Source organism: Ictalurus furcatus, chromosome 7 (assembly GCF_023375685.1).
Source record: "Ictalurus furcatus strain D&B chromosome 7, Billie_1.0, whole genome shotgun sequence".
Taxonomy (NCBI): domain Eukaryota; kingdom Metazoa; phylum Chordata; class Actinopteri; order Siluriformes; family Ictaluridae; genus Ictalurus; species Ictalurus furcatus.
Genome location: NC_071261.1, coordinates 17,616,247 through 17,643,731, shown reverse-complemented (window position 1 = coordinate 17,643,731; position 27,485 = coordinate 17,616,247). Strand labels below are relative to the sequence as shown.

General features: G+C 36.9%; 1 protein-coding gene across 3 annotated transcripts in view; it reads right to left on the bottom strand.

Moving 5' to 3' along the window:
• The window catches only part of kcnip4a (potassium voltage-gated channel interacting protein 4a), a 79,534-nt gene that overhangs the window by 21,839 nt on the left and 30,210 nt on the right, over positions 1–27,485 (bottom strand). The window contains exon 1 of one of the 3 annotated variants that reach the window (XM_053628994.1): positions 22,236–22,539. The exons of the other annotated variants lie outside the window; for them this stretch is intronic. Within the exon in view, the coding sequence (XP_053484969.1) occupies positions 22,236–22,347 (112 nt within the window). The 5' untranslated portion in view covers positions 22,348–22,539. Of the gene's footprint in view, positions 1–22,235; positions 22,540–27,485 lie in introns of those variants that run through there. 3 annotated transcript variants of the gene reach the window in all.

Genomic DNA, 27,485 nt, shown 5'->3' with positions numbered 1-27,485 from the left:
AAAAATTTTATATAGTTTTACGAGGTCACAGAAGGGTCTTGCGTTTAACAGCTTTAGAGATTAATAAATGATTATAATCACTCTTGTCATATATACACCTGATAAAGAAGTAGAGAAACATCTGTAATTTTCCCTACAGGGAGCCTTATGCCTTCTCAGCATTTTCTCATATGTATTAGAAACCTGTCACTCAGCCTTGTCATTAATTCTGAAGCAAACATGGTGAGTGTTTTAGAGCTACTGAACTAAGCTGTAATAATGGTAACTTTTTCCCACTATACAGTATGGGTGTGGGCCTGTTTTTAAATCCCACATTCTGACCACTTTCAGCTCCTCCAGACACTCTTGACTAGGGATGTAACTTGATGCGAATACATTATTTCTGTGTTCTAAACAGCTACAAATACAGATATGTAGAGGAGGCACACTGTTCACTGTTCATGTTTAGTAACTGCCTGGTTAGGGTAACAATGGTTTAAATTAAGCTACCAGTTTCTTTATAACCAACTAAATTAATTAGTTTTTATTGTGGCAGGTACAAACAAACAAGGCATTTCTACCTCTGGCTTTTTTTCAGAATTTTCCAGTGGGTTCTGGGGCATAGTGGTAAGGTTCACATTTAATTAAAGAAAAAAAAAACACCATTTTCAGGATTAGGCCACACCCACTTTGGGTTTAAATCAGATACAGATATTTGGAGCATTAAACAGATGCAGATAGTGTTATTGTGTTACACACATAATCCTGCCTTCCCCAGCAGTTATTTTTTTTGCATCCAGCTGTAATATTTTAATAAGCTTATTGGTTCTGTTTCGCAAAATATAACCAAATAAATGATCCTGATCAAGATAAGGTAGATGAATAAATGAATCCACAAACATAACTTGTCTCCACTGCATTTTTAAAAAACACATCTTGCATATAAGCCAAATAAGGTTCCTTGCCATATGAATTAATCACTGAAAACCTCCAAATGTGCAATACATTTATCTTTTTTATCATCTTCTTTTTGGGTACTGATAGCTTTTTGCACATCTGCTGGCTTCATGCTGACAATGCATTTCTGTCCCTGGGAAATTATATTATGAAATAACACAATTATGATGGGTTTCAAAAAAAGCATTTTGTTCATATAAAGTTACAATTTTGTTGGGGATTTACTGAAAGTTATTGGAAACTTCTTTCTTTGACCTACATACCATATCACCCACTCTATCCTGCATGAAAGTAAAAACATTTCACTCCTTTCAGTGTACATGTGAAGTCAGTATGCAATTAAACACTCTTGTATATGCATACTCATTCATCAAATAAATTGTTTGATATTCAGCAACTTGAAACCACTGCTGCATAAAGTCAGTCAATCTGTGTATTTATGGATTTGTTAATTAGTCAATTATTCAAGTTCTTTGATGCTGTGGGTGCTTAACACCACTTTTTCTTTTTAGAAGATTAAGCTGCCTCTGGCATTTGAGACAGTGAATATGTAATAATTATTTCAAAATAAAATATTATGAATAGAAAAATAAGCATAGTGATCTCAATAATTATTACTTTGATTGATTGTAAACAAACATTAGTGGCTTTTGACTATTTGACACAAAGTAAATCGGTAGGTGGAAATGTGACAATGTCCTTTCTGGTCAGTGCTCAAAATATATCTTCTCTTTTACTGCTCCAGTGTGTCTTGCTGTCTTCACATCCCATTAGACACCTGATAAAAGCTAAAATGAGTTCAGTGCAAACAGCCAGCTCTCTTCAGCTGTTATCAGACCTGATAGTCCAGGGCTTTTGTTTTGGTAAGAGGCACTGAACCATAAAGCATATCACCATGGTAGTGGGGTCTCTCAAAAGTAAAACAGTATGACTCAGACGGCCAGTTAAAGGGCCACATGAGCCTTTTTACTGATGGTTGGTGTGTTATGTTGCAAATACAGCAAGTGACTCAAGCACCTTGGCATAAAATACAAAGGGGAAACAACGAATTGAAATTTGAGATCAAATATGATTCGTCTAAACTTAGATTTCTTTGTTTCAGTTGGGTAAAATTGTTCTAATAGTGAAGAGTGAAGTTGCTCAATGAGTAAAAATAATGACATAAGTAATTAAACTTCTGACACATTATTTTGTACTCAATGAATTTCACTTTACAGAACAGTGACAAATTTTGATGTGACTAAAATTTGTTTAAAATCTAAATCAAGGTTATAATTAATATCAATAGCACTTAAGTAGTTAATACTAATTATGACTCAACAGCTAAATCCCACACCACTATCAGCATGCAGTCAATTTCCATCGTACAGTAGGTAATGTATCAACCTGTTAGCTAAAGAGATAATAGATCAACATTTTGATGAAATTTTATATATAAAAAAAATTACATTCAGAATTTCATTACAAAATAAAAAAAGTAATTCAAGGTGGATTTTCCTTTACAATCCCATCTTATTATTTAGTTATTCATGTTAGAGAAGGTGTAGATGTAGTAATTTCTTGTAACTCTTATGAATTTTTCAGTAACTACAGTGAAAATAATAGAAAAGGTTTGTAGCAATGAGAGTGAGTAATGAGGAAACTCTGCACCTGCAGATGGGATCTGGGAGTTTAAGGGGTTAAAACAGCTGCTTAAAGATTAATATGCAAGTTGTACAGGGTATAAAAAGTCCTGTCTTATTATTCTGATATTAATTTTAGAGCAAGTTATTTAGTAATTACTATGAATTATTCACCAACTACACTGAAAATAATCTTTTAGAAAAAAAGGTTTGTAGTAATGAGGGTGAAGAATAAAGAAAGTCTGAATGTGCTAATGGGATTTAGAGGTTTGAGGGGTTAAAGCGGTTGCTTAAAAGGTGAAAATGTGTTTATCGATAGAAGATAAAACATGAAAACAAATAATATCCTTTCTTGTCAAGTCCACTGATCTCCAACCTGTTGAGAAATACAGGTCTGGCAGATAACAGAGCAGCCGTCTACATGATAAGACCTGAATCCTAACTATATAATATGGTACACCAGGTACATAAACAGAGAGAAATAATGACGGAAAGTATGCATAAAAGTGAGAGAGAGGCAGATAAAAAAGAGTCTATGAAGAAAGTGAGACAACTCTTTTGATAAAGCCAACAGAACACTGCAGTGAGAGGAGACATAAGCTTGGAGAACTTGCTTTGCAAGTATATATATATGTATATATATATATATATATATATATATATATATATATATATATATATATATATATATATATATATATATATATATATATGGAAGAAAAGCAAGCCATTTCAAAGCTGAGAAAAGAGAGCAAATCACATTGGGTAAAGTCAATACAACAATACATATAGTGCTATCTTAGTTTGATAAGCATGGCACATTTTCCTCTTGGTTCCTCATGCATGTTTCATGTCTTGTTGCTAACTATGCTGATGCTCCCGGTGTATCCCGGTGTATCAATCTAGGTTCTTTCTGAGAGGCGGCAGGAGTGGAGTTGGAGCACGTCTCCGCAAGCTCTTCCTCTGCTCCTCTGCCATAAAGCTGTCTCCCACTATGCAATGCAAGTATACATATATATACTTGATGGACATATATATGGTGATTGACTTGGCCAGTCTAAAACCTTCCAATTTTTTCCCCCTGGTGAAGTCCTTTATATTGTGTTAGCAGTGTGTTGTAAGGTCATTGTGCTGCTGCACGATAAAGTTCCTCCCAATTAGACTGGATGCATTTCTCTGTAAACTGGCAGACAGAATGTGTTGGTAGACTTCTGAATTAATTCTGCTGCAACCATCATGAGTTACATCATGAATAAAGATTAATAAGCCCATTGCAGAAGCACCCATGCAAGTTCAAGCCATGACACTACTTCCACCATGTTTCACAGATGAGCTTGTATGTTTTGGATCATGAGCAGATCATTTCTTTCTCCACACTTTGGCCTTTCCATCACTGTGGTAGAGGTTAATCTTGATTCCAGAACTTCTCTGTATTTCTCTGCTAATCCCAATCTGGCTTTCTGATTCTTATTGCTGTTGAGTGGTTTGCATTTTATGGTGGAGCCTCTATATTGCTGGTCTTGAAGTCTTCTACCAATGGTGGATTGTGATGCCTTCACAACAGCCCTGTGGAGGTTGTTGGTGACATCACTGACTGTTGTTTTTGGGTTTCACAGCTCTCACAATGTTTCTTTCATCAACTGCAGTTGTTTTCCTTGGTTGACCTGTTCGATGTCTGGTTGTTAATAAACCAGTGGTTTTTTTTGTTTTTTTTTAAGGATAATCCATATTGTTACATTGACTTTGCCCAATGTGATTTTCCCTCTTTTCTCAGCTTCAAAATGGCTTGCAATGGCTTTACATAGACAATTCTCTGGTTTTCATGTTGGTTTATTCTTTTTAACAACAAATACATTATTTACAGGTGAAACCCAGGGCTCAAACCAAGAGCAGACCTTCAGAGCTATTAATTGTTCAAACAATCAATCAAACAGAGAATACCTAGACAACAAGAAAGAGTTGTTTTCACAAAACATACCATGTTTTAAGTTGTTTAACACATCTAGGTGTAAATATCAGAAAATCAAAGCAAAAATTCTGAACTATCATCTCAAATTCATATTTGATCTCAAACACGTGTGTGTATGGCTTTCAAAGGCCTTCTGAGGCACTGCACAGCCATAAATATAGAAAATGCCTGTGCACATAATATTTCTCCATTGCAACGGAAGAATGCTCTATATAGCCTGTTTTATATAAGGTTTATGTTTTGTGTCTTTTCATTTTCTTTCTCCATTTCATTTTTGTGGCCTGCACTTTGACACTTTGAACTCTTCTTATGTTTGCCTGTGCAAATACTGTATATCCTACCTCACCTAGGGTGCTAGCATAAGTGTTTTTAGCAAAGCAGGATGGTACAGCTCTACATGACCCTGAAGCACTGCTGAAAATCCCACTGTAAGGCTTTAAAGATAGAGTGGGCATGATACGATGAGCTTTCCTCCACAGCTTGCCATCCATCACCCCACACCTGCTCAATTATCAGTGCAACACAGATAGCAAGGAAAAAGACACTCTGATGTATTAGATGTCAGAGCTGAAAGGATGGTAAACTATTTTGGCAGCTATGTGGAATCGTTTAAAGAGCAGATAATTGGAGATTGCTCAAATCATTATTTGGCATGAATGCAAGTCGAGCTTGGAATCCCTCCTGCATTGTTTGGCTGGATGGCATTAGCATTCGGCCAGAGTAGAGGAAATTGAAGTGTTAATTGACATTGAGAGCTGATATGTCCATGTTGACTTTATTGTAAAGTCAAAAACAGTGTCTCTGACATTCCGTTTAATTATAAATGTCACATACTAGGACAGATGATTAAGGCTATAGCTCATTAGTAACAAATCTTGCTCATCAGACAGAAACTATATATTAACCTACATGCAGGAGCTTTTAAATCATGCATACTTGTGCACACTAAATGCACATTTAATAGTGTATAGAGTGGCTGGTGATTCAAGCAACACAAATTGAGTCAAATAAACATATTCATGATGGTTAAATGTTGATAAGATGATAAGGGCAAACTTAGGCGGTCTTTATGAATAATTCATGAAGTTGCATCTAACACAAACATGCCTGACACCATTCAATAAAACAAATAAACAAGAGAAAGCTGTGAGGATGTACTTTTGCCATTCTGTGAAGAAGCCTTGCTAACATTTGTTAGAATTCATAATGTCTATATAGACAGTGTGTGAAATGTCAGTGCATGACTCAACCTGATCTTTAACCCTAGCCATATAAACGTCACCACTGTCCAGAACACTGACGTCAAAGTAGAAATGAAGTCAGAGACTCTGACACTTCACAGCCAGAGGAATAAATATTTGGGCTGAACATGATGATCACAGCCATCTGCGTAAAATAATAAAATGTTTGTGCGTCAGAGTTCTCTTATTTCTTTTCTCTTTCTTTTGTATTTATTTATCTTTTATTGATAAATACGCATATGCTGTACAAGACACGTGTGTCATGACAACACCCTTAGGATGCAAGTTATTCTGTTTTATTGATTAACTGATTGATTTAACAAGGTTTCAGTTCCTCTGTGCATTGTTTTATGTACAGTCAGCCCCAGAATTATTGGCACCCTTCAGAGAAAATTAGTGCACATATATATTTTTAATTCATACAATGAAAGGAAAACCTACTTAGTAAAATCTATTGTATATATTTATTTTTCTTTCTTTCACAAACATGCAATGTGGTTAATATATACTGGTGTATATATAAAATGATCATTTTTGAGAAATAAATCCTTGTAATCTCCACAAAACTGTCACGTCCTTTGACTCCAGCATCCCTGGAGTCTAAGTAGTGCCTTATTTCTACAAAATAGTGGTTTCACCAATTAATTGCCGAAGTTTCCCCCAGAGAAAATAATAGCACTAAGCCTCTTCCTGTAATGTCTAATAAATTTAGAGAAAACTTTTAGAGGGACAGCTTGTTAATAAACACTTTAAGCTCATTTATAGTCTAAGTTTGTGCATGTGCTTTCCCTTTTCAATTCACACAACATGTTTTCAGTAGGGTTATAATCCAGAAACCGAGTTGGCCATTGGGAAACACTGATTTTGTGTCCCACAACCATTTCCATTGATTTGGGAATATGATTATCTTATTAAAAGAGCCATCAATGGTCAAGTCTTAACCGCCTGACAAGCGTGAACTAGGTTGTTGGCCCTTAATCTTTACAAGAAGCCCTGGATGATTAACTGAAAAACAACCCTATCAACATATTTTACACATTGGCTATCGGGTGCTTTTCTGTGTATACAGTCTCATGTTCTCATCTCAGTTCAGTGAAATATTCTATTTGTAGTTCCAGTGATACTTGGTTCAAGCTTAGGTGCTTCATTGTGTGGGTTTCTTTGAGAAAGGGCTTCATTCACACATCCCTTCCAATAGCACATTGTTATAAAAGGTTACACTAATAGTTGAAACTTGGCAACCCCCCTCACATCAATGTAGGGCTCATGCTTCCAGGCAACCTATTTTCTATTGACTACCTATGTAGTTTTTAAATTCATTATCACATATCGCTTTTTTATGTACGTTTTGATATCAGTTTGGTTTTCCCCCTATGGTGATGGATGTCTAAGGGATTAAAAACCTTTGAAAAATATTGTCTTCAAATAAAACCGTACAGTCAAAATATACCTAACTATGTCTATTTTTCATTTTATATGGTCAAGCCAGTATGGCATGCTAGAGCTGACTGCACCAAATCAATTCCCTACTCAGTGGAGGGCTGTGCTAATTTCAGGTGCTGGCACTTCAGCACATAGACATACTGTCCAGAGCAGCAGTTTTCTTCAGAACACTGATGATTATTATTATTAGGGCTGGACAGCCATGGAACTAAGCACACTGTGTCACTTCCTTCGAAGAGCTGCAAACTGATGCAATTATGTCACTTCCTACTTCATCAAACACCCTAAAGCGTTCTTCAGTCTGTTGCACTTGGAAAACCTTACAGGGTCTGTGTAAAATCTACAACAGAAGATTTCCTTTTCAGAAAAGGATAGAACCTCTTTAGAAAGCTAGAAGTGTTCAACATCCATAATCCTTGAGGAACTCTGTCTTTCTTATTTTAAATGTGCTTGATAAATGATAACTTTAGCCAAATTAGGCAGGGTTAGCACCTTAGTTTGAAATTAAAAGGCTGGAGTTATTAGGGAACAGCTCATGTTTAAAGAAAGTCTGGTTTAAACCAAACCAATGAGCTTGATGTACTGTATGTACCACAGAGCCCTGATCATTTTGAAAAACCATAGCCTGTATAAAATCAATCAAAACTCATGCAGGCATTGACATAGTAAATTACTTATGAAGCTCTGTAATTATATAATACAATGTTAAGTCACCTACAATATATACAATATTTATAAGTCTGGGTAGTTTCATTTTTATGCACTTCAACATGTTCTCTGAGTTTAGACTGGATTTATAACTTTCCATTTACTGCTGGAATCCATCAGATTTCTCACTGCTCTTCCACATATATTATGTACATAGTCTGGGCCAATGGTGCATCCACAGTCTTAGGCTCTCCATTACTGTGTATTGTGTGATTTACAAAGTTTAATGCTGCACAAAGGTCCCTGCCTATTAGAATAGACTAATTTATGATCTGTTCTCAGACATAACCACCTGCCTTTGGCGTCAACAGCAGACACAGTTAGAGCACATGCCCTGGTGAGCCACAATTCAAAATCCTAGTGGGCATTTAAAAAGGTAAAACTGAGAGTGGTGTAAACACACTTCATGAGCACTGCAGGAAGGCTGAAACAATATAACCCCCTTGCCATACTGAGGGCATGTACACCATATTTAACTGTAGGAAACAATGCTTACTGTCATTTAATGACTATGCCTTAGTTGTTTGTGTTTAGAAGCCTTGTATTCAGTTATATACTTATACTGTATTCACTGATGTTTAGGGTGTTTAATTCCAAATTCCAGACCAAACCGTGCTTATGGACCTGCTCCAGCAAAGTAGTTTAATTCAAGTTATACTAATTCTAATAATTACACTTCTGTGAAAGAAGGTTTAATTGCTGTCATTTTTGTTTCATTAATGTAATTAGCTGTCAAAGACACACAGACATACAATATACTGCATGTTCTTTCTTACTGTTAATTAAAGAGCAATTCCACTGTATAATTCATGCATAGAGCCTTCCATCTCAGTAACTGGTAGAGTCATAAATGAGAGAATAAATGGGCTTAAAATGAGGTGTCTGATTAGCAACACACTTGATCTGTACACCTCCAGCTGGACTTTGGAAAATTACAAAGAATTTGACTACTAATTGACAAATTGTGCAGGTGTTCAAAAATTAAAAACTCAGGATCACATCTTTTCTGCTCAGAGATGGACCAGCAAAGGCACACACACATACTAAACCTCCAGAGACATACACACACAAAAACTCATTTAGTGCCCTGTCAAGTGTGCAGAAAATCATTCACCCAGCTTCCTGTACCAAATATAACATACAATGAACGTTTAATGTAAACCTGTGAGATGGTTTATTCTATAGCTTGGACACCTGTCAAGAAGAGGACCTAGTGCTTACATTAAATGAAAAATTGCCTTAAGCTTTTACCTGAAGGAGAACATAAAGAACATATGCAGTAGATTCTGGACACTATGCTACAGGAATAATACAACTTTTTATTCCTTTCCTTAACCATTCCTTAACCTAATTATCAGTAATTTAGGGGTCAAAATTGGGATTGGGAAGTAGAGGTGCTCTCATTTATGAGTAGCAACAGTGTAGGGGCAATACCCTTCAAGTTATGTGTTAATCTGAAGTGCTCAATGCTGATATTATGGAAATTTATGTATCTGTTTCTGTTCTAAGGGCCTGTTCTTAAGTTCTCCATCTGTCAGACTTGCCACTTCCAAATAATTTTAAGTAATAAAATGTCAAAATGAACACATTTTGCTTTAATAATCAAATACACCAGTTAATAAATACCTTGACTGAAGCAATACAATAAAAATGAATAAATAAATAAACTTTTTTTCTATTAGGCAGTGTTGCACTTGTATTCTGTCTTTGTTTGGCTAAAGTTATAGGAGAAAGAGAATTTCTGAGGATTTCTATAGTACTATATTATTATAATACTAGTGGTATTATATTAATTAGTGGTTAGCACGTTCGCCTCACACCTCCAGGGTCCAGGGTTCGAGTCCCGCCGGGGCCATGTGTGTGCGGAATTTGCATGTTCTCCCCGTGCTGCGGGGGTTTCCTCTGGGTACTCCGGTTTCCTCCCCCAGTCAAAGACATGCATGGTAGGCTGATTGGAATGTCCAAAGTGTCCGTAGTGTATGAATGGGTGTGTGAGTTTGTATGTGATTGTGCCCTGCGGTGGACTGTCACCCTTGTGCCCGATGCTCCCTGGGATAGGCTCCAGGTTCCCCTTGACCCTGAAAAGGAGTAAGCGGTAGAAGATGGATGGATGGGCTATTACTATTTCCACAACTATTAGTAAATAACTTGCGTGTGGTGTGTGTGCATGGTGCCCTGTGATGGACTAGCGTCCCATCCAGGGTGTATTCTTGCATTATGCCAAGTGTCCCCAGCAAGTAAAATAGATTATAGCTTTTCTTCTTGACAGTATCTCCAAGTCAATTAAAGTGAGGAATGTAAAAAACAATTCTCTGTGCTTGTCTTGTCCAGTTCTGCCAGACTGAATAGGTGATCCAATCACAGGTCTGAGGAAAGAAGCTTAACTATTCAGTGAAAAATTATTTTTGTAATTAAATGGATGGAATCGATAAAAGCAGAAATGCAGAATGATCAATAGTGTATCTATACAAACTTTGTATCTCTCACAATATTGGTTAGCCACAATACATGTGTGCTCATGTATATTCTCTGGGTGTGTAGATGGCTGACTTAAATTAGAGATAAGTGACAGGAGGTAGCTGCCAAAAGCCAAACATTAATAAAGCACAGATGGTCCTAGACCCAAGAGATGTCTAGCATTTCTCCACTGTTAACTATGAGTGACAAAACACACAAACAAAAACACCTGTTATATCCACCAGATACAATTGCCCTCCACATCACTAGAGGGCAACCTCCCCCATAGTTTGAATGTCTTCCTTGGCTGTTCCTCTGATTTCCTGCACATACCTGTCTTATGTTTCCCTTGATTAGTTCCCCTTTATAAGTTCTGTGTTTAGTTGTTTGGCATTTATTTTGTTATCTGCTGTGTTAATGTGGGTAGCTATCAGCCCAGACTTGAAACCGACTGAAAATCTCTGGAGAGATCTGAAAATGGCTGTGCACTGACGCTCCCCATCCAACCTGATGGAGCTTGAGAGGTCCTGCAAAAAAGAATGGGAGAAACTGCCCAAAAATAGGTGTGCCAAGCTTGTAGCATCATACTCAAAAAGACTTGAGGCTGTAATTGGTGCCAAAGGTGCTTCAAAAAAGTATTGAGCAAAGGCTGTGAATACTTATGTACATGTGCTTTTTTGTTTTTTATTTTTAATAAATTTGCAAAGATTTCAAACAAACTTATTTCCTGTTGTCATTATGGGATATTGTTTGTAGAATTTTGAGGAAAATAATGAATTTAATCCATTTTGGAATAAAGCTGTAACATAACAAAATGTGGGGAAAGTGAAGCGCTGTGAATACTTTCCGGATGCACTGTAATGTAATGATGCGACATAATTCATTACAAGCCATGCTCTGCTGGTAGAAAATTAATATATTATTTAAAGATACAACCTAATTATGACAGGCTTTTTACAATAGTATCAAGAATATTGACTGAAAACGCTATTTTAAACCCCCCTTAAATGTGATGCACTGATTGAATGCAATATGAAGAGGGAATGTTGATGCAGGGCTCTACATGTAGTCTCATGTAGACTGAAATGAAAAATCACTTCTTTGCTTGCATAATAACATTGTACCATTATTACAGCTGATGATTTGCATGACTAAAGGAAGAATCACTTATAAATTAGGAATAAACACTACATTTGGGATTTTGCAGTTAGAAATCATCTCACTTAAATGTAAACATGGTTTGAGCCCTATGATCTCACTGAAAGATGTAATGTATCAGTTGCTGATTTCAAATATTTCACAAAATACTTAAAAGGTTATTAATTTTGTACCTAATCACAGAACAGTACAAAGACAGTACACATAGCTAAAAATAATTTGATGAATTACTTGTCCCAGACACATTGCCATTTAGCTTGTAATCCTGTATCTCATATATCAGTTAATAAGAGAAAGTCCAAAGTCCCTTTTAATAAAGAAACCACAAACAAGCGTCAGCACTTTAAGGTAACATACTGGCCCTTTAACATAAGGAATGAGCTTTGAAAAACCCAGTGTGGTAGAAAACTGGGCTAAAATTGGATATGCAATTATCAAGGAGATTTAAACTGAGATGAGACAAATTCACTCAGGGCTAGACATAATAAACATTCCAAATATCATAAACAAGGAGAAGTAGAAAAATATAATTTAAATAGTGTATATATAAATATAACAATATATTGTAGACAAAATTTATCATTCAGCATATTAGCTAACATAATCTATAAGCACACCTTCAGCCTATACTTAAACTTACAAATCACAGAGGATTTGTGGGGAGATGTTATTCCACTTTTAGCTTTGCAATTAAACTAGAGATTAATGCTAACGGTCAATGTTCCTCCCAGACTGTTTTGATGAAAAGTTTGAATTTGTCCCTTAGGCTCCAATGTTGAAAGACTCATTTGCATCCCATTTTTAAATATATGTGGCAGGAGATACTAGTGGTTACAAACTCTTGTGTCAAAGCCAGTCATATTGAAATGGTGCAAGAAAACATGTATGCTGTCTAACAAAGGTTTAATCTACATAGAGCAAATCCTTTAGATTAAATTTGAGTTGAGTTTCTCAACAAAATGGAGCCTTTTTTTGTTTAGACATCAAGGCTAAGCTATGACAGGACTAGCATTTAAAGCAATCAGCTTTGCTGTTGTACAATCTGTGGTCTTAATGCTTTCATTTAGATCTGCTATAAGCTTATGGCATTGCAAATGTTGGGATTGATATATAAAGAATGCATTAAGAATAAAATAATTGAGTATTGCGCAATAGGTTAGCATTAGCGTTCTCACTATTCCTATATCCAACTGTGTCACAGTCCACTTATATTGTATCTTCATCTTAATGTGGATTGATACTCAGAAATAAGATGTAGGGCCTCATAACTGTTTGCACACCTTAGTAAAACTGATGAGAATGTCTTTCAGTCCACTTGAACCTTAATGTTCATTTCTCAGACTGGACTTCCATTAGCATCCATTAAGTCCCTGTAATTCTAACGGATTGAGACAGTCCTCACTTAAGCTTCTACAAATGTGTGGGTCAGCCTTCCACTGTCTGTCTGATTATAGCTAAAGCCACCTGAGGCAAAGCACAGAAACTAAACTGGAAAGGTCATGTCAGCCTTTTCCCCAATGCCTAAAACCACTAAGCTTGAATTAAAGATTGGGAAAAAAAAGTTGCTGAAAACACACTGCCCTTTATGTTGTATGCAATAAAAGGAACAACGAATGTAGTTGCTTGCTTCTCATGTTAATACATTACTGTGATATGGCTATGAAGGTTTTCAGTCAATCAGATTATTATATGTCTAATTATAAATCTAAGTAACTAGAGCTGGGGTGTCAGTTATCTAAGCACAAGTAGAACAAGTTCTACAGTTGTGCATAATAACTTCCAATATGCATAAGGAAATTCCCATTTATCACACATGTGCATACGAGGGTTGCATGATATACCGGTATTACAGTAGTATCGCGATACTAAAGCTTTAAAATACCCCCAATGCCACTGTATTATTTAAACAGTAGCATCATCAATACGGTGAACTGTAAGTAATGTCGTACTGTATGTGCAGCATTTAGTACTATTTTCACTTAAAAGACATACCACTGCTTCTGCAGAATACACAAAGGTTAGTTACACTTCATTTTACCTAAATGTTTTACTTTAATCTTTAAAGATTTCCTGTTTGTTAGTAAACAAGCTACCGTTACGCTAACCGCTATGCCTAAATACTAAAATTAGCCGTGTTTGATAGTAAGTGAGCTAACGTTCCTGTCATGTAATGGGATTGGGACGGATGCAATTGCAGTTAAAGCTTTTATTATGAGAGAGGCAGACAAATCCAAAAACGTAAATCACAAATGTGGTAAAAAAAAACAGGTAAAAGGTCAGGCGAAAGGCAAACAGGATAAACTAGCTGAAAAAAAGAATCAATAACCAGGAGGACAGAAAAAAAAATCAAAACTATGGAATCAACAAACAAGGATCAAGGTCTTGGTATGGTTCTGGTGGTTAAACACAGACACACAATACTTTGCACTGAACAAGACACAGGAGGGGTTTTAATACTAAACAAAATCAAAGTGGGAAATGAGAACAGCTGAAGAAATAACCAACAGGAAACAAAAGGGGCAGAGACAGAACAGAAACCAAAACAAAGCACATGTCAAAAGTAAACAAAGTCACTGACAACCCGGAAGCACATGCTGTCGCACTATGGACTGTTGAGCGTGGTGCTCAGCGCAAGGGGAAATCTGTGACAGTTCCCAATTTCATGATTTAAATTCAGTTATTTATTCCTGATGATGTTGATGATTTATTCCTGATGAATTCTTAGTATTCTCAGGACTATTTCCATTTGCTTGATTTCATTGCTCTAGGGAACAATAGATGAAATATGTGGCACATTGAATTAGTTGCTTGCCAACTGTATGATTGTTCTTGAATTTTTCCAATAGCCAGTTACTCCATCCATCGGGCCACAGTGGGAATCAAACACCGACCCTGGAGGTGTGAGGTGAACATGCTAACCACTAAGCCACCCAGCCAGTTAGTCATTCTCATTAATAACGTATTCATAATGTATGGTTTGTCTGTTTTCATTTATATCTGCGTATTTCTGAAATTTGGTTCATTTTGTAGTTTTTAATTATGAATTAGCAGTATCCTGATACTGCTTAGTATCCTGATACTTCAGCTGGTAATGTATTGTAAGATATGTTTATGGTATCATGACAACACTAATTCAAACAGCTGTATGCAGTGACAGTTGATAAATCCCACATATTCTAAAATTGCTGTGCTCCTTTTTCTACTGCATGGTATGGCTCAACTTAACTCGACTCGACTGGACTCTGCTCGCTTTTTGGGGATTTTCCACTGTGGATAGTACCTGGTACCTGGTACATTTTTCTTGGTCGAGGTTCCAAGCAAGCCGAGCCGATACTAAATGTAAGCCATGCACTGAGGGAGTAGGGAATTCACCTTAACGAGTGGTTCTGTATTGTGCCTGAATAAATGGCTTGTTGTGAACAACATAAAGCATGTCAAAAGGTCTAAGAAGCTCCAATACCGGCTTGAAGAATTCAGAATTCCACCGCACTGTTCTGCACAATGAAAGGATCATGTGTTCCTCGTGGCTACGACATTCAAGAAGCTCAACTGTGCATCACAAATGACCTGTTCCTGAGTAGACTTTTCTGTTTACATATGTGAATAAAAACTGGGTTATTTTATGTTTTAATATAAGTGCAATCTGTTTCCCAAATTGCATGGCTAAACCTGCCATGGTGTGAAAATACATCATTATTGTTGTCTTTGCCTTTGTGTTTTGCTGGTGTTTTCAAAAATGGAGCAAGCTGCTGGCAGAGATTGCACTGGTCAAACAAAACCAACTGATGAGCCACTCATCAATCTCAGCAAAGAGAGCTCCCTGGGCAAACTGTGCATGTCAAATCTTCAAGCAAGACAATATCAGTCATTGTCTGCATCATCCCAATCAATCTTTAGATGTGCCTTTCATAATTTTTACTTTACATTTCATGTGTCCCCTGTCTACACCTTGTTAACACCACAGCCAGCAATTACTTTGTCAATTATTTTGACGTTATTACAGTAGTGGGATTAAGTGGGATGAGAGCTCCTGCTCATAATCAGTTTACCCACTATTACACTTTTCTATCACTGGGGGTTTCTGCATACACATCTAAATATATGTACATCCTCACACACAAAAAGAACTTGATAAATAACATTCTATGCGTAGAAATGTGCGTATGCATACCTCAAAATTACTCTCATACATGGTTGATAAATTTCGATCCCTGGAGTTTAAATTTGAAAAATTTTGAAACAACAAATTTCTTTACGATTATAACAATGTACAATTGCTATGACTTACATTACCACAGACATTGTCTCTATAATAAAAAATAAATAAAAAGTTTTTGTGGTACTAAGAGGACATGAGGAAACAATAATAATAGTTGTCTTTACAAAACCCCTTTGTATACTGTAAAGGAAACAATGATTATGAGTCTAGTGAATAATCAGCTTTTTATTTTAATTAGGGCAGCAAAATTAATAGTATATCAATCATGATTTTTTTTTTTTATTAATCAATTTTGAATTACTGGAGAGCTTTACTGAACATAGAAAGAATGAACTAATTTGCTTATGGGTTAGACTTAAGTTTTGAGTGTGGTACATTAAATCACATGATGTGATCCTGACTTATATTCTTCACTCATACAACTTTATAGCTTTTGCTAAGAATTTCACTGTAGTTATAAATATTTTGCAGTAGTCACTGAATAATAAGCTTTGACTTTGCAAGCTCCTGGTTGTGTTTTAGCCCAGCTGTCTTGTTACTTTCTACAGTACAATAATTCTTATTTAATGATTGAGCAAAATAACCATGATGACCATTATTGGCCAGCTATAATTTCCATTAATTAACAAAACACACATAAAATACACTTTGGATTCAGTGAACTCAGACTGAACCTTCAACAGCCAGAAACTGCTTCACATGTCACAGACATTGATTTGTGAATGAAAATATGATTTGTGAATGAAACTACTGGTTCCAATTTGTCAGAGGTGGTTCTCTTTTGTCCTAATCCCTGTGCCATTCTATAACTGAGGCATAGTTTCCTAGTTTTCTGTGGTAAGTGAAAAAGTTATCTATGAAGCGTGAACCTTTCTCTGTAGCTATAATGATTGAGAACCATTTGCTGTCACAACTTATTTGGCTTCATGGTATGAAATCACCATTACAAGTTCAGACTTTCCAGCTTGTTAGTCAGACAATGTAATTTCTTACAAATTCTGCTTAAAAAAAGAGAAAGAAATCTTGTTCATCCATGTCTTTTACTAACACTTCAAAGAGGTTAAAGGACATTACAATGAAACACATTTTTATAAGGGCAGCCATTGTACAAGCTGTGTTTCTCTGCTAATAATCAGCCTATTTGTTCATGCCATCGTTTTATAAGAAGAAAAAACCCCACACACAATATGAATAAGGTGAAGAAAAGGTCCTCTCAGGCATATAAGCTTCTGACAGGCCATTATCATAACTCATCTCCTGTGGCGCTTTAGTGTACAGTTCAGACTCAGAGGTTCTGTCAGTGACTCGTGAATCTTGTGCAAGGACATGTCTAAGACAAAGGGCAGGTGAAAAGGTGCCGTGACCATCACACATGCAGTGCTCCCTCTGCTAATGGCTGGCGCCTATGTTAATCTGACATAAGCGTCCTCTGTATTCCTCTGTGTGTGTGCGTGTGTCTGTGTGTGTGTGTCTGTGTGTGTGTGTGTGTGTGTGTGTGTGTGTGTGTACGCACAAGTGCTCCACTGAGCTAGGTGATATTTATCTCCACTGATACACAAATTGGTCCTCACCTCACAGTTTCTGTGAGGGCTAGGAGATGATGACTCTGTTTATATCCACGCTGATGGGTCACGCTCAAATCAAGTAGATGTTATAGCATCTTTAATGTTCTGCCAGGAATACATAAGACTGGTTGGTTAATAATGACTTAAATATTCAATTCAATTCAATTTTATGAATATGAAAAGTTTTTCCTTTTTGAAATGTCTCCTCTCCAGAGTGTCATTCCTGAACAGATCACATAATTTCTTAGAGACAAAGCTCAAGCCTGTCCACAAATATAACTGGGTTTGCTTATGGCATTTTCCTCTCTAAGATTTTCAGTTGCAGCTGATTACATTTGTCGAAGTGCATTTCAGTTAGTTCGGCGTTTGTCTTACATACAGTGGCTGCTGTTTTATTAAAAACAAAAATTGGTACAGGATTTTCTTGTCCATTAATCTACAGTAACTGACTTTACTGGGGAAGTGCAACTTCTGAGCTCAGGCCTATTTTTTGTAATGCAAAGCTTAAATATAAAGTGCAAAACCTGCATATAAAATGAAGTGTTCTCCAATTACTAGCCATTGCACCTTTTTGTAGCCTAGAGATCTGTGATAAAAGCTAAATTAGTGATTCACAAATCTGTCAATAAAGCCACCCACTACTGCAAAAGAGTCCATTGTATACATGCAACAAATATTTAAGTGTTCTGAAATAACTCATTATAAACATTATATATTTGACTTAGTACACCATTCCATGTCAAATCACATGATGACAAGGATGTTTCCATTAAGATACACTAGGAGTAATGCTTGTGTTGCAGCAGCACAAGCAAGTCATGGATGAAATCATTTAATCAGTTAGTCATTTAACAGTCTGTACTTTTTGTTCCTGGGAGAAGGTGAGAGAACTCCCCGAATCACAAGAAGTGTACATATTCATTTAACAATATACCTAAAGAGTCCATAATGTAATTTCCATGTCATGTCTCAAAACATAGCAGTCCTTATTTTCTCAAATCAATGTCTATAATTGCATGACCAAAAGCATAAGATAATCCTTCACCTCCGCATCATCATTAGCTGCAAAGTGTACTGTCAAAGTATTCTCATCAAATGTTTTACATGTTTTATAAATGGGTTCAATACAAACTCACTGTCTAGCACTACAGCGGCCACACCCTTAATATCTTTCATTAAAAGAGACAGCTCAAGAGCTAGCATCATTTATTACCATCTTGCAGAACTCTCTTCGCAAGCAAAGGGGGCCATTTGAAAACTCCATGAGTTATCTGTGACCACCACTGAGAACTGCTCTTCATACTATTCCACGGTTTCACAACAAATAAATGGCGTAAAGCAACTCAACTGTAAATATAATGAGTTTTAAAACAGATCTATGGGATATGGTATCAGACTGGTTGCAAATGTCTAATAAGACCCAATGGGAAATTAATATTTAGGTAATTTCCCTAAAAACGGAGAAGAAATCAATCCTGGACAGATCATATAATTTCTTAGAGCCAAAGCTCAAGCCTACTCACAGTAACTAGGTTTGCTCATGAATTTAATGGCATGGTCAAAGTGTGGGATTATAAATTGCAGCTCATTGCATATGTGAAGGTCCAGTTCAGTTCATCTGCCTTTGCTCTCGAGGTTACTGTTCTGTTAAGACTTTTCTTGTCTGGTAATCTAACTCGGGTGTACTTGAGAAGTGCCTTAGGAGCTCAGGCATGTTTTTGTCAAGCAAAGTGTTTGCATGTGTGTGTGTTTTTAAACCTATATTACTGTATATATTACAATCATGTATATTTGTGAGACATTTTAACTAAAATTGTTGTGTTGCCATTGCATCTTAAATGGTCAGTTATGGTGTCAGTTTCTTGCAAGAAATGCACTACAAACAAAATTAGGTTATTCATTTTATTCCCTGTGCAATAAATCATGTGGTGTCACTATTCTAATTCATGAGGGAATCTCACTTAAACCTGGAGGGAATTTTAACTACTCCATAGTTTAGTCTGGTGCATTTCAGCATTTATACTGTTTGATTCTATTTTTGAAATAGCATATCTCACAGAATGCAGCTTCTTAGTATAATTAAAATTTGACTGAAACAGGGGATATGACACCATTCAGTTCTCACCAAAATATCCTCAGGTTTTCATTTGTTGTCACTTGTTATACAAGTGTAAATGCTCCATCATGTTGGGTGTTACAATCCTTTTTATGTTCATAAATGATTTACTGGTCAAGTTCAACTTGATGCCACTATAGCTAACACACTATTTTTGAGCAGATATTCTTTGGCATTGAATGTGTAATGTAATGGTACAATACAGGCCTCAAATCAATCAGATTTCTAGATTTATTATATTTTTTCCGTTCTACTCTTTCCAGCAACTCTCTTAACTGTCTCCTTTCAAAGGTGAAATTATCTGTCTATAGAAAACGTATGCCTTTCCACTCATTTGCTCTCTCAAGCATCTAGTACAATGGGAAAATCATTTAGGTGTATTGGAACTGCCTGTATCTATTGACTGGACTGATAATGAATACATTCAAGGTTCTGCTCAGAAATTGTATAATGTTTGACAATTGCTCTTAACATACTGTATGTTATTGAGCACAAAGAAATCAAAAAGAACTTGCAGCATCCTAGTTTACAACTTGATGTGTTGTGACTCTAGCTTGTGTGCTACCAGATTATTTAGATTTTTTTTGTTCTTTTTATTCTACTTACTGTCTTATTTCCATAGTGTGTCATGTCTTGTTCCCCTGTTTTCCTTACTATAACAGTATGACCTGTATTTAATGTAAATCCTTTAAAAATTTACAGTGGAAATACCAAAAACAACAAACATGCCTTGGAATGTATACAATTCAGATTTTTAATGATCCATCTCGAAATATCCACTGTCAAAGTGCAGTCAGAGCTGCTGTTAGTCAGTCCATCTTTCTGTATGGATAACAAGTTCTACTAGTCAGTTCACTCTACTCTACATGAAATATTTACAGGTTGCAGCCATCTTTAATAAACTGAGGCAGGAAAAAAAACAAAACCCTCACAATAGTCAGAAAACTGTGATGACTAATTGCTTGTATATATATACAACAGAGATTTTTCAGATTCTGTGTTTGAGTTTCTGAATTGAATCTTGCAACCTTCATAGATGCAGCCAACATCAGTAACCAAGCGAAGAGAAAGTAAAAATGGAAATGTTCAGTATGCAAAAAGCCTAACTGAGGACACAAACAGCTCTGCTTGACAGCTGGCGGCTGAGCTTTGGCTCATCTTGGCAAGCGCTGGCCTTGCTGTCTACTGATATGCAAGAAACGTTCATCATTGGGAACTAGCTTTGAGAAAAAAAAGGAAAGAAATAATAATAAAAAAAGTAACGGTTCATTGAGATTCATAACCACCCCTTTCCATATGCCGTCACTTTTTCACAGTCAGTCCTGACTCTTAAAATACCTTTGTGGTCCCAGTGGTGCTTTTTTAATCGAGCAATAAAAATTTGGTTGAACAGGGTTAAAGGTGGTAATTTGTTCACCTTAACTTTGATAATTACAGCACACGTGGTATATGCAATGCACCGAAACCATGTCACCAAAACTGTACAATATAGAAAAGGTGCTTGAGTATTACCAATATATAATTCTAAAAAGTAATGATTGCTAGAGTGTCAAGATGCTTGAATTTCTAGTCTCTAGCTTTCCACGGGAGGAAAATGCAGTTTTTGATGAGACAGAGCGTGAAAGATGAAGCCCAACCGAGGGAACAAATAACACTGCCTCACAGTTTCAGGCAGGAGGTTAAAAGCATCCCCTGAATCACTGGCCTTGCTGTGTAATTGTGTTAAATGACCCATTTAAACAAAACACTACAGCTATGACACATAATAAAAGTACATGGTAAACCTTGCAGTGTACTTCTCTTTAAGCAGCATTTCAATAGAACGTAATATAGTCAAACACATATGAGACAGAAAGAGATTTAAGATAGTGTTAGAATATGGAGAGGATTCTGTGCCAGAACAGAAAGCTAGGAATCTTCTCCATATTACATAGCATAGTCAATCCTATAGAATTGTTAATTGATGGATTAAACAAAGTGAAACAGTGCTTTACTTTCAAGCCACCATGTTTAATAAATTGCGTTATGTCAAAAAAAAAAAAATGAGGCTGTTTTAACCAGGTTGAAATGCAAAGTTTGATTACTTAATAATCAATTGAATTATCCAATATATTATAAATGTTGGAAATTGATTTATGTCTTGAGTAAACCAAACCAAAGAGAGCAGATCCCCAAAATCCGAATGTCAGAAATATTCTGTCAGATATTTCAGAGACCGATTAAGGGAGGAAACCTGCTGTACTCAAACTGCTACATCACTTCAAATGCTCTATTCACACTGTGATATTCACATATTCATCTTGCCTGATGAGTAGGCTGATGCCGTCATGTAAAAAGCACTTGGTTTATGCAAAGGTTTAAGATCAGTAGAGGATGATGGAATGGAAAATTGGAACAGAGTGTGAAGAGGGCTATGAAAACATTTGATGAAGTTATGATTATTTACAACTGTTCTGGAGGTCCAATACGTGTGAGAGAAGGCTCACAGCATGTTAACCGCGATTATCTACTCTTTAAATAAAACAAAATAAATTGAAACTCTTGGAATGTTAAACTAGATTAATCAAACTCTCTTTTCAACTAATTGCCAAAAGTTTTTAAAACTGGGTTTTCTTTTTATTTTATCTCTCATCTTTGCCTCATCCACAGAAACTAATCCATCTGCAAACTCATACACATATCTAACACACAACTCTACAAATTTCTTACACACTAAGAAAACACAGTTATTTTCCTCTTATTAAACTCCGTGTACACTAAGTAAACACTGCTCCAGTGTCTAAATTCATATCTTCCCTTACCCTCGGAGAAGCTGATGAGGCCGAGCAAGTGCAGCAGTTTGAGTGAGGCGCACACGATCACCACGATGCCCAGCGTCTGTAGCCCCTCCGTCTCCCACGCCGTGCCCAGCATCGCACCCTGCCCTGACTCATGCCAGCCCCCTGGCTCCTCCACATCTGAGCTCCAGTTACCCAACGCCCATGTGCCCTCTTCCACAGACTGGCATGGGCCCTGTACCCCAGGGCACCCACGTGTGCCACCCAGCTCCTGTCCCAAATCCAGGCTGCGTGGCCAGGGGAGTGTGCTCAAGATGTCAGCGGACAGGAAAGGCACGAGAAGCAAAGGAGAGCAGAGTTTGAATCACTCTGCTGTGTTAGTTGTACTGTGCTCTTATTTGAGAGACTGTACTCAGGCGTTTAGTTTCAGCAAAGGGGAGGGCAGGGAACGAACGAGAGACGCGAAAGAGAGAGGGAGGGAGAGAGTGAGAAAGGGAGGAAAGTAGTAGACTGAAAAAGGGAACGGTGTAGCCGTACAGACAGACCTGATCTGTTTAGCATGTACAGAAGGCATGATGCACTTTTTGCTGTTATTTCAATACCATGTGAGCAAATTCTCATCATGTAGACTTTCATTATGCAAACTATACTACAAGTGCAGTACAGCATACACAAGATGCTTTTCAGCTGTCTTATTTACAACCAAATTTTAATTCTTTATATTTTGTAAATAATCTCAAGTTAAATGGAAATACATTCTACTCCCTGACATTTCCATTTACAGACTATCTACTCATGCTAGAAAATGAGCATTGGGGGAAAAACATTCCGCCAAATGTGCAAATTATCCTCATTAGGCAAAAGACAAAACCGATAGAAACTGTGGGTTCATATGGATTCATTTGATTTCAAACCAATGAGTAATTACCTCTGCCTCCCAAGACAATACATATCAATAACCATTGACCATTTCCTAGAATACTTAACTACTGCCCCCTGCTGGTCATTTGGATTTGCAGTTTTGTATTGGTCCTGTGTGTGCGCGTGCATATGTGTGTATGTGTGTGTGTATGTGTGTGTGTGTGTGTGTGTGTGTGTGTGTGTGTGTGTGTGTGTGTGTGTGTGTTCTGTTCCAAGGATAAGTGCATACATTAATGTTAGCTGTGATATATAATTAAAATTTTGGAAACGATAAATAGATCATATATTATTGTACAGCAAATATATATACAGAATAAATGAGCTGTCTCAGACCTACATTATATGACCAAAAGTATGTGGACAACTAACCATCACACCCATCTGTGGTTCTTCCTCAAACTGTTGCCATAAGGTTGAAAGCACAGAAGAATGTCTTTATATGCTGCAGCATTACAACTTCCCTTCACTGGAACTAAGAGGCTCAAACTTGTTCCTGCATGACAATGCCCCTGTGCGCAAAGCGAGCTCCATGAAGACATGGTTTGCCAATTTTGGAGTTGAAAGACTCAAGTGCCCTGCAAAGAGCCCTGACCTTAACCCCAATGAACATCTGTGAGATGATTTGGAACTCTGACGACACCCCAGGCCTCCTCGCCTGACATCAGTGCCTGATCTTACTAATGCTTATGTGGCTGAATGAGCACAAATCCCCACAGCCATGCTCCAAAGTCGAGTGGAGGTTAGTATAACAGTAAAGGGAGGACTAAATCTGGAATGGGATGTTCAACAAGCAGCACATATGGATGTGATGGTCAGGTGTCCACATACCTTTGGCCATATAGTGTGCATATATATATATATATATATATATATATATATATATATATATATATATATATATATACCCCAACCCCAATTATGGAAAATGCTAATAAGAACAAAGAGGCATGATTTGTAAATGTACTTTGACATGCATTTAAACAAAAAACAAACAACAACAACAACAAAAAAACGTATAAAGTCAAGGTATTTGATGTTTTATCTGATCAACTGCACAGTTTTTTGAAGGTAAACGTTAATTTTGAAATTGATGCATGCAACATGTTCCCAAAAAGTTGGGACAGGGCAATTTAGGACTAATAGCGATGTGACATGTTGAAATAAGAAGGTGATGTGAAACAGGTGAGGCAATCGTCTAATCATAGTATATAAGAAGCCTCCAAAAAAGGCCTAGTCCTTCAAGAGCAAGGATGGGTCGAGGCTCGCCAATCTGCTAACTGATGAGTCAGAGAATAATCCAACACTTTGATGTAAACATTCCCCAAAGACAAATCAGTAGGATTTTGGGCATTTCACCTTCTACAGTGCACAATATAATTAAAAGATTTAAGGAATCTCGTCAAATCTCGGTGTGTAAAGGGCAAGGCTGAAAACCACTTCTGAATGCGCGTGATCGCCGATCCCTCAACTGTCATGAGTCTGTAATGGATATCCCGACATGGGCTTGGGAATACTTTGGTAAACATTTGTCACTCAACACCAATCGCCACTGCATCCACAGATGCAAGTTAAGGCCTTACTATGCAAAGGAGAAGTCATTCATCAACACTGTCCAGAAGCGCCGCCGACGTCTCTGGGCTCGGTCTCATCTGAGATGGACAGTAGCATAGTAGATTCGTGTTTTGTGGTCCAACAAGTCAACATTTCAAATAGTTTTTGGACACAACAGCCATCGTGTTCTTCGAGCCAAAGAGGAAAAGGACCATCCAAGCTGTTATCAGTGTCAGGCCCAAAAGCCAGCGTCTGTCATGGTATGGTGGTGTGTCAGTGCCCATGGCATGGGTAACTTGCACCTCTGTGAGGGCACCATTGATGCAGAAAGATATGTACACATTCTGGAGCAACATATGCTGCCATAGAGATCAGAAAAACAAACCACATTCTGCCCAGATTACAAGCGCATGGTTGCGTAAGCAGCGAGTGCGGGTGCTAGCATGGCCTGCCTGCAGTCCTGACCTGTCTCCGATTGAGAATATGTGGCGCATTATGAAGCGCAAAATAAGGCAACGAAGGCCCCGTACAGTTGCGCAGCTGAAGAAATGCATAATGGATGAAGAGTGAAAATACCGCTAGCTAAACTTAATCAACTGGTGTTTTCACTCAGCGCCCAAACACTTAATAAATGTTATTAAAAGAAAAGGTGATGTTACACAGCAGTAAACAGTCGACTGTCCCAACTTTTTTGGAGTGTGTTGCAGTCATCAGATTTGAAATGAGTGTATATTTTAAATAAATAAATAAATTCACAAAGTAAAACATCAAATCATGTGTTAATAATGTGTTTTCAATATAGTACAGGGTGAATCGAATTTTCGAACTTTTTTTATTTATTTATTTTTTATTTTCCATACTGGCCCAAATTTAGGGAATTTGGGTTGTATGTATATATAAACTGTAAACAAAGAATTTTAAAAAACTTTTTTGTAATGCAGGACACCTCTAGCTTCTGTCCAACTCAAACTCTACCTCTTCATGCCTCATGGTTCCTACAGGTTTTACCCTTCAGCAAATGTCTTAAAGGTTATATCTAAAATGACACATAGAGGATTAACAGAAAACTGTCCTCTTCTTATCACAATCCAGCACAGGATACATCTCTGATTTGACAAGTTGTTGTTGTTTTCTGATTAATGATGCTTGGGGAAAACATTTTTGGAAGTCTTTCAGATTTTCATGGTATCTGGCTAGCCTGTCCTTGGTGACTCTTACTTGCGCCACAAAGAGGATGACAGAGGGAAGAAAGCTCTGTGCTGTGTCACGTACACTTCAGTTTTTAATAAAGAGAGGTGGGAATAGTAATAATAGCTTGTAATAATTTTTTATTACACCATCAATGGCAAAATCTACATGACTAAACCCTATTACTAAAATGTATTTGATTAAAGTGGAGGGGGGGGGGGGGGTAAACTCATGGGTGACACAGTGATGCAGCTGCCTCACAGCTCCAGGCTACACCAGTGTATAGCTGCAATCTTCCTTCTACTGTAAGGCAGTATGAGTTCAGAACGGGAATCGGGTAGCATCTGTAGCAGTAATGCTTCCTTGACTGAGCAGAAAATCTCAGGTAAGCATGCTCCAGTAGTTATTTACATCTTTAGATGAAAAGGATAAAAGTTTCTTACATGTTCTTCTTTTCTCACTGATGATAAAACTCACTGCTTATCATCTAAAAGTTTGCTACAGTAAAGTGAACTTTATTATTCATATTTCCCTCAGCTGAATGGACGCTGGTGTTTACATATTTTTTTTTATTACAGTGAAGACCTCACTTCTGATATTAACTCGAGGCCTTTTGTTAGCTGTCTCATGTACTGTACAATAATACAACAAGCCAATCAAGACACAACTGTAAAGCCAAATGCACAATTTATTTTTACTAAGATGATAGAACTATGTATAAACGTACTCACAGATGGTACTGTACATACAGTGCTCACCAATTTTATTGGCATGCTTCAAAAGAAAAAAAAACATTTAATTTCCATTCATACTATAGAAATAACTTTGTTGTAATTAAAATATGATTTAGAGCTATTTTTTTTATAATAAGAATATTTTCTCTGAAAATATAGATAACAAATTATTAGCAGTACTAAGAAATTAAGTTTTTGAAAAAAGTTTTCATTTGCTCTCAGTTCTCAGGAACTTTTGTTGCTAGCTGTTACCATATCCTGTTTCCCTGAGGTATATGAGGTTGCACACATGTAAAATCCATTTGCATGTGCACAAAATCATCCATTACCCTGGATGGGGAAAAACAAATAAATTTCAACACAAAAGAGATGGTAAGAGACATAAAATACAGAATCATGTAACAATTCCATTAAGCACAATTTGGTCCAAACAATAAGTTTCACATCTGAAACTATTGGAAATCGGACCCAAGTGCACACACTGAGGAGGACGGTAAAGGTAGGAAAAAGAGTCTAAAGATCACAGTTTTTGAAGACTTTGGTTAATTCGTGTGGATGTCAGGTTTCAAAATCAACTGTTAAATGTCATAAGAACAAGCTGTTTGAAAGTGTTACAATAAAGATGCCCCTCCTGAGAGCATCTAAAAAAATTAAACACTCGAACGTCACCAAGGATCGTGTGTCATGGTCGGATGAAACCAAAATCAAACTTTTTGGTCATGAACACTTTTGGATGTTTTTGTTCATGAAACATCAGCATGTTTGACCACAAAAGGAGACAAGGAATGGCACCTGATAGACTCTGTAAAATATGATGGTGGGGAAACTGGAGAACCTGGAGGAAGCCCACAGAGAACATATGAAACCCTGCACAAACAGT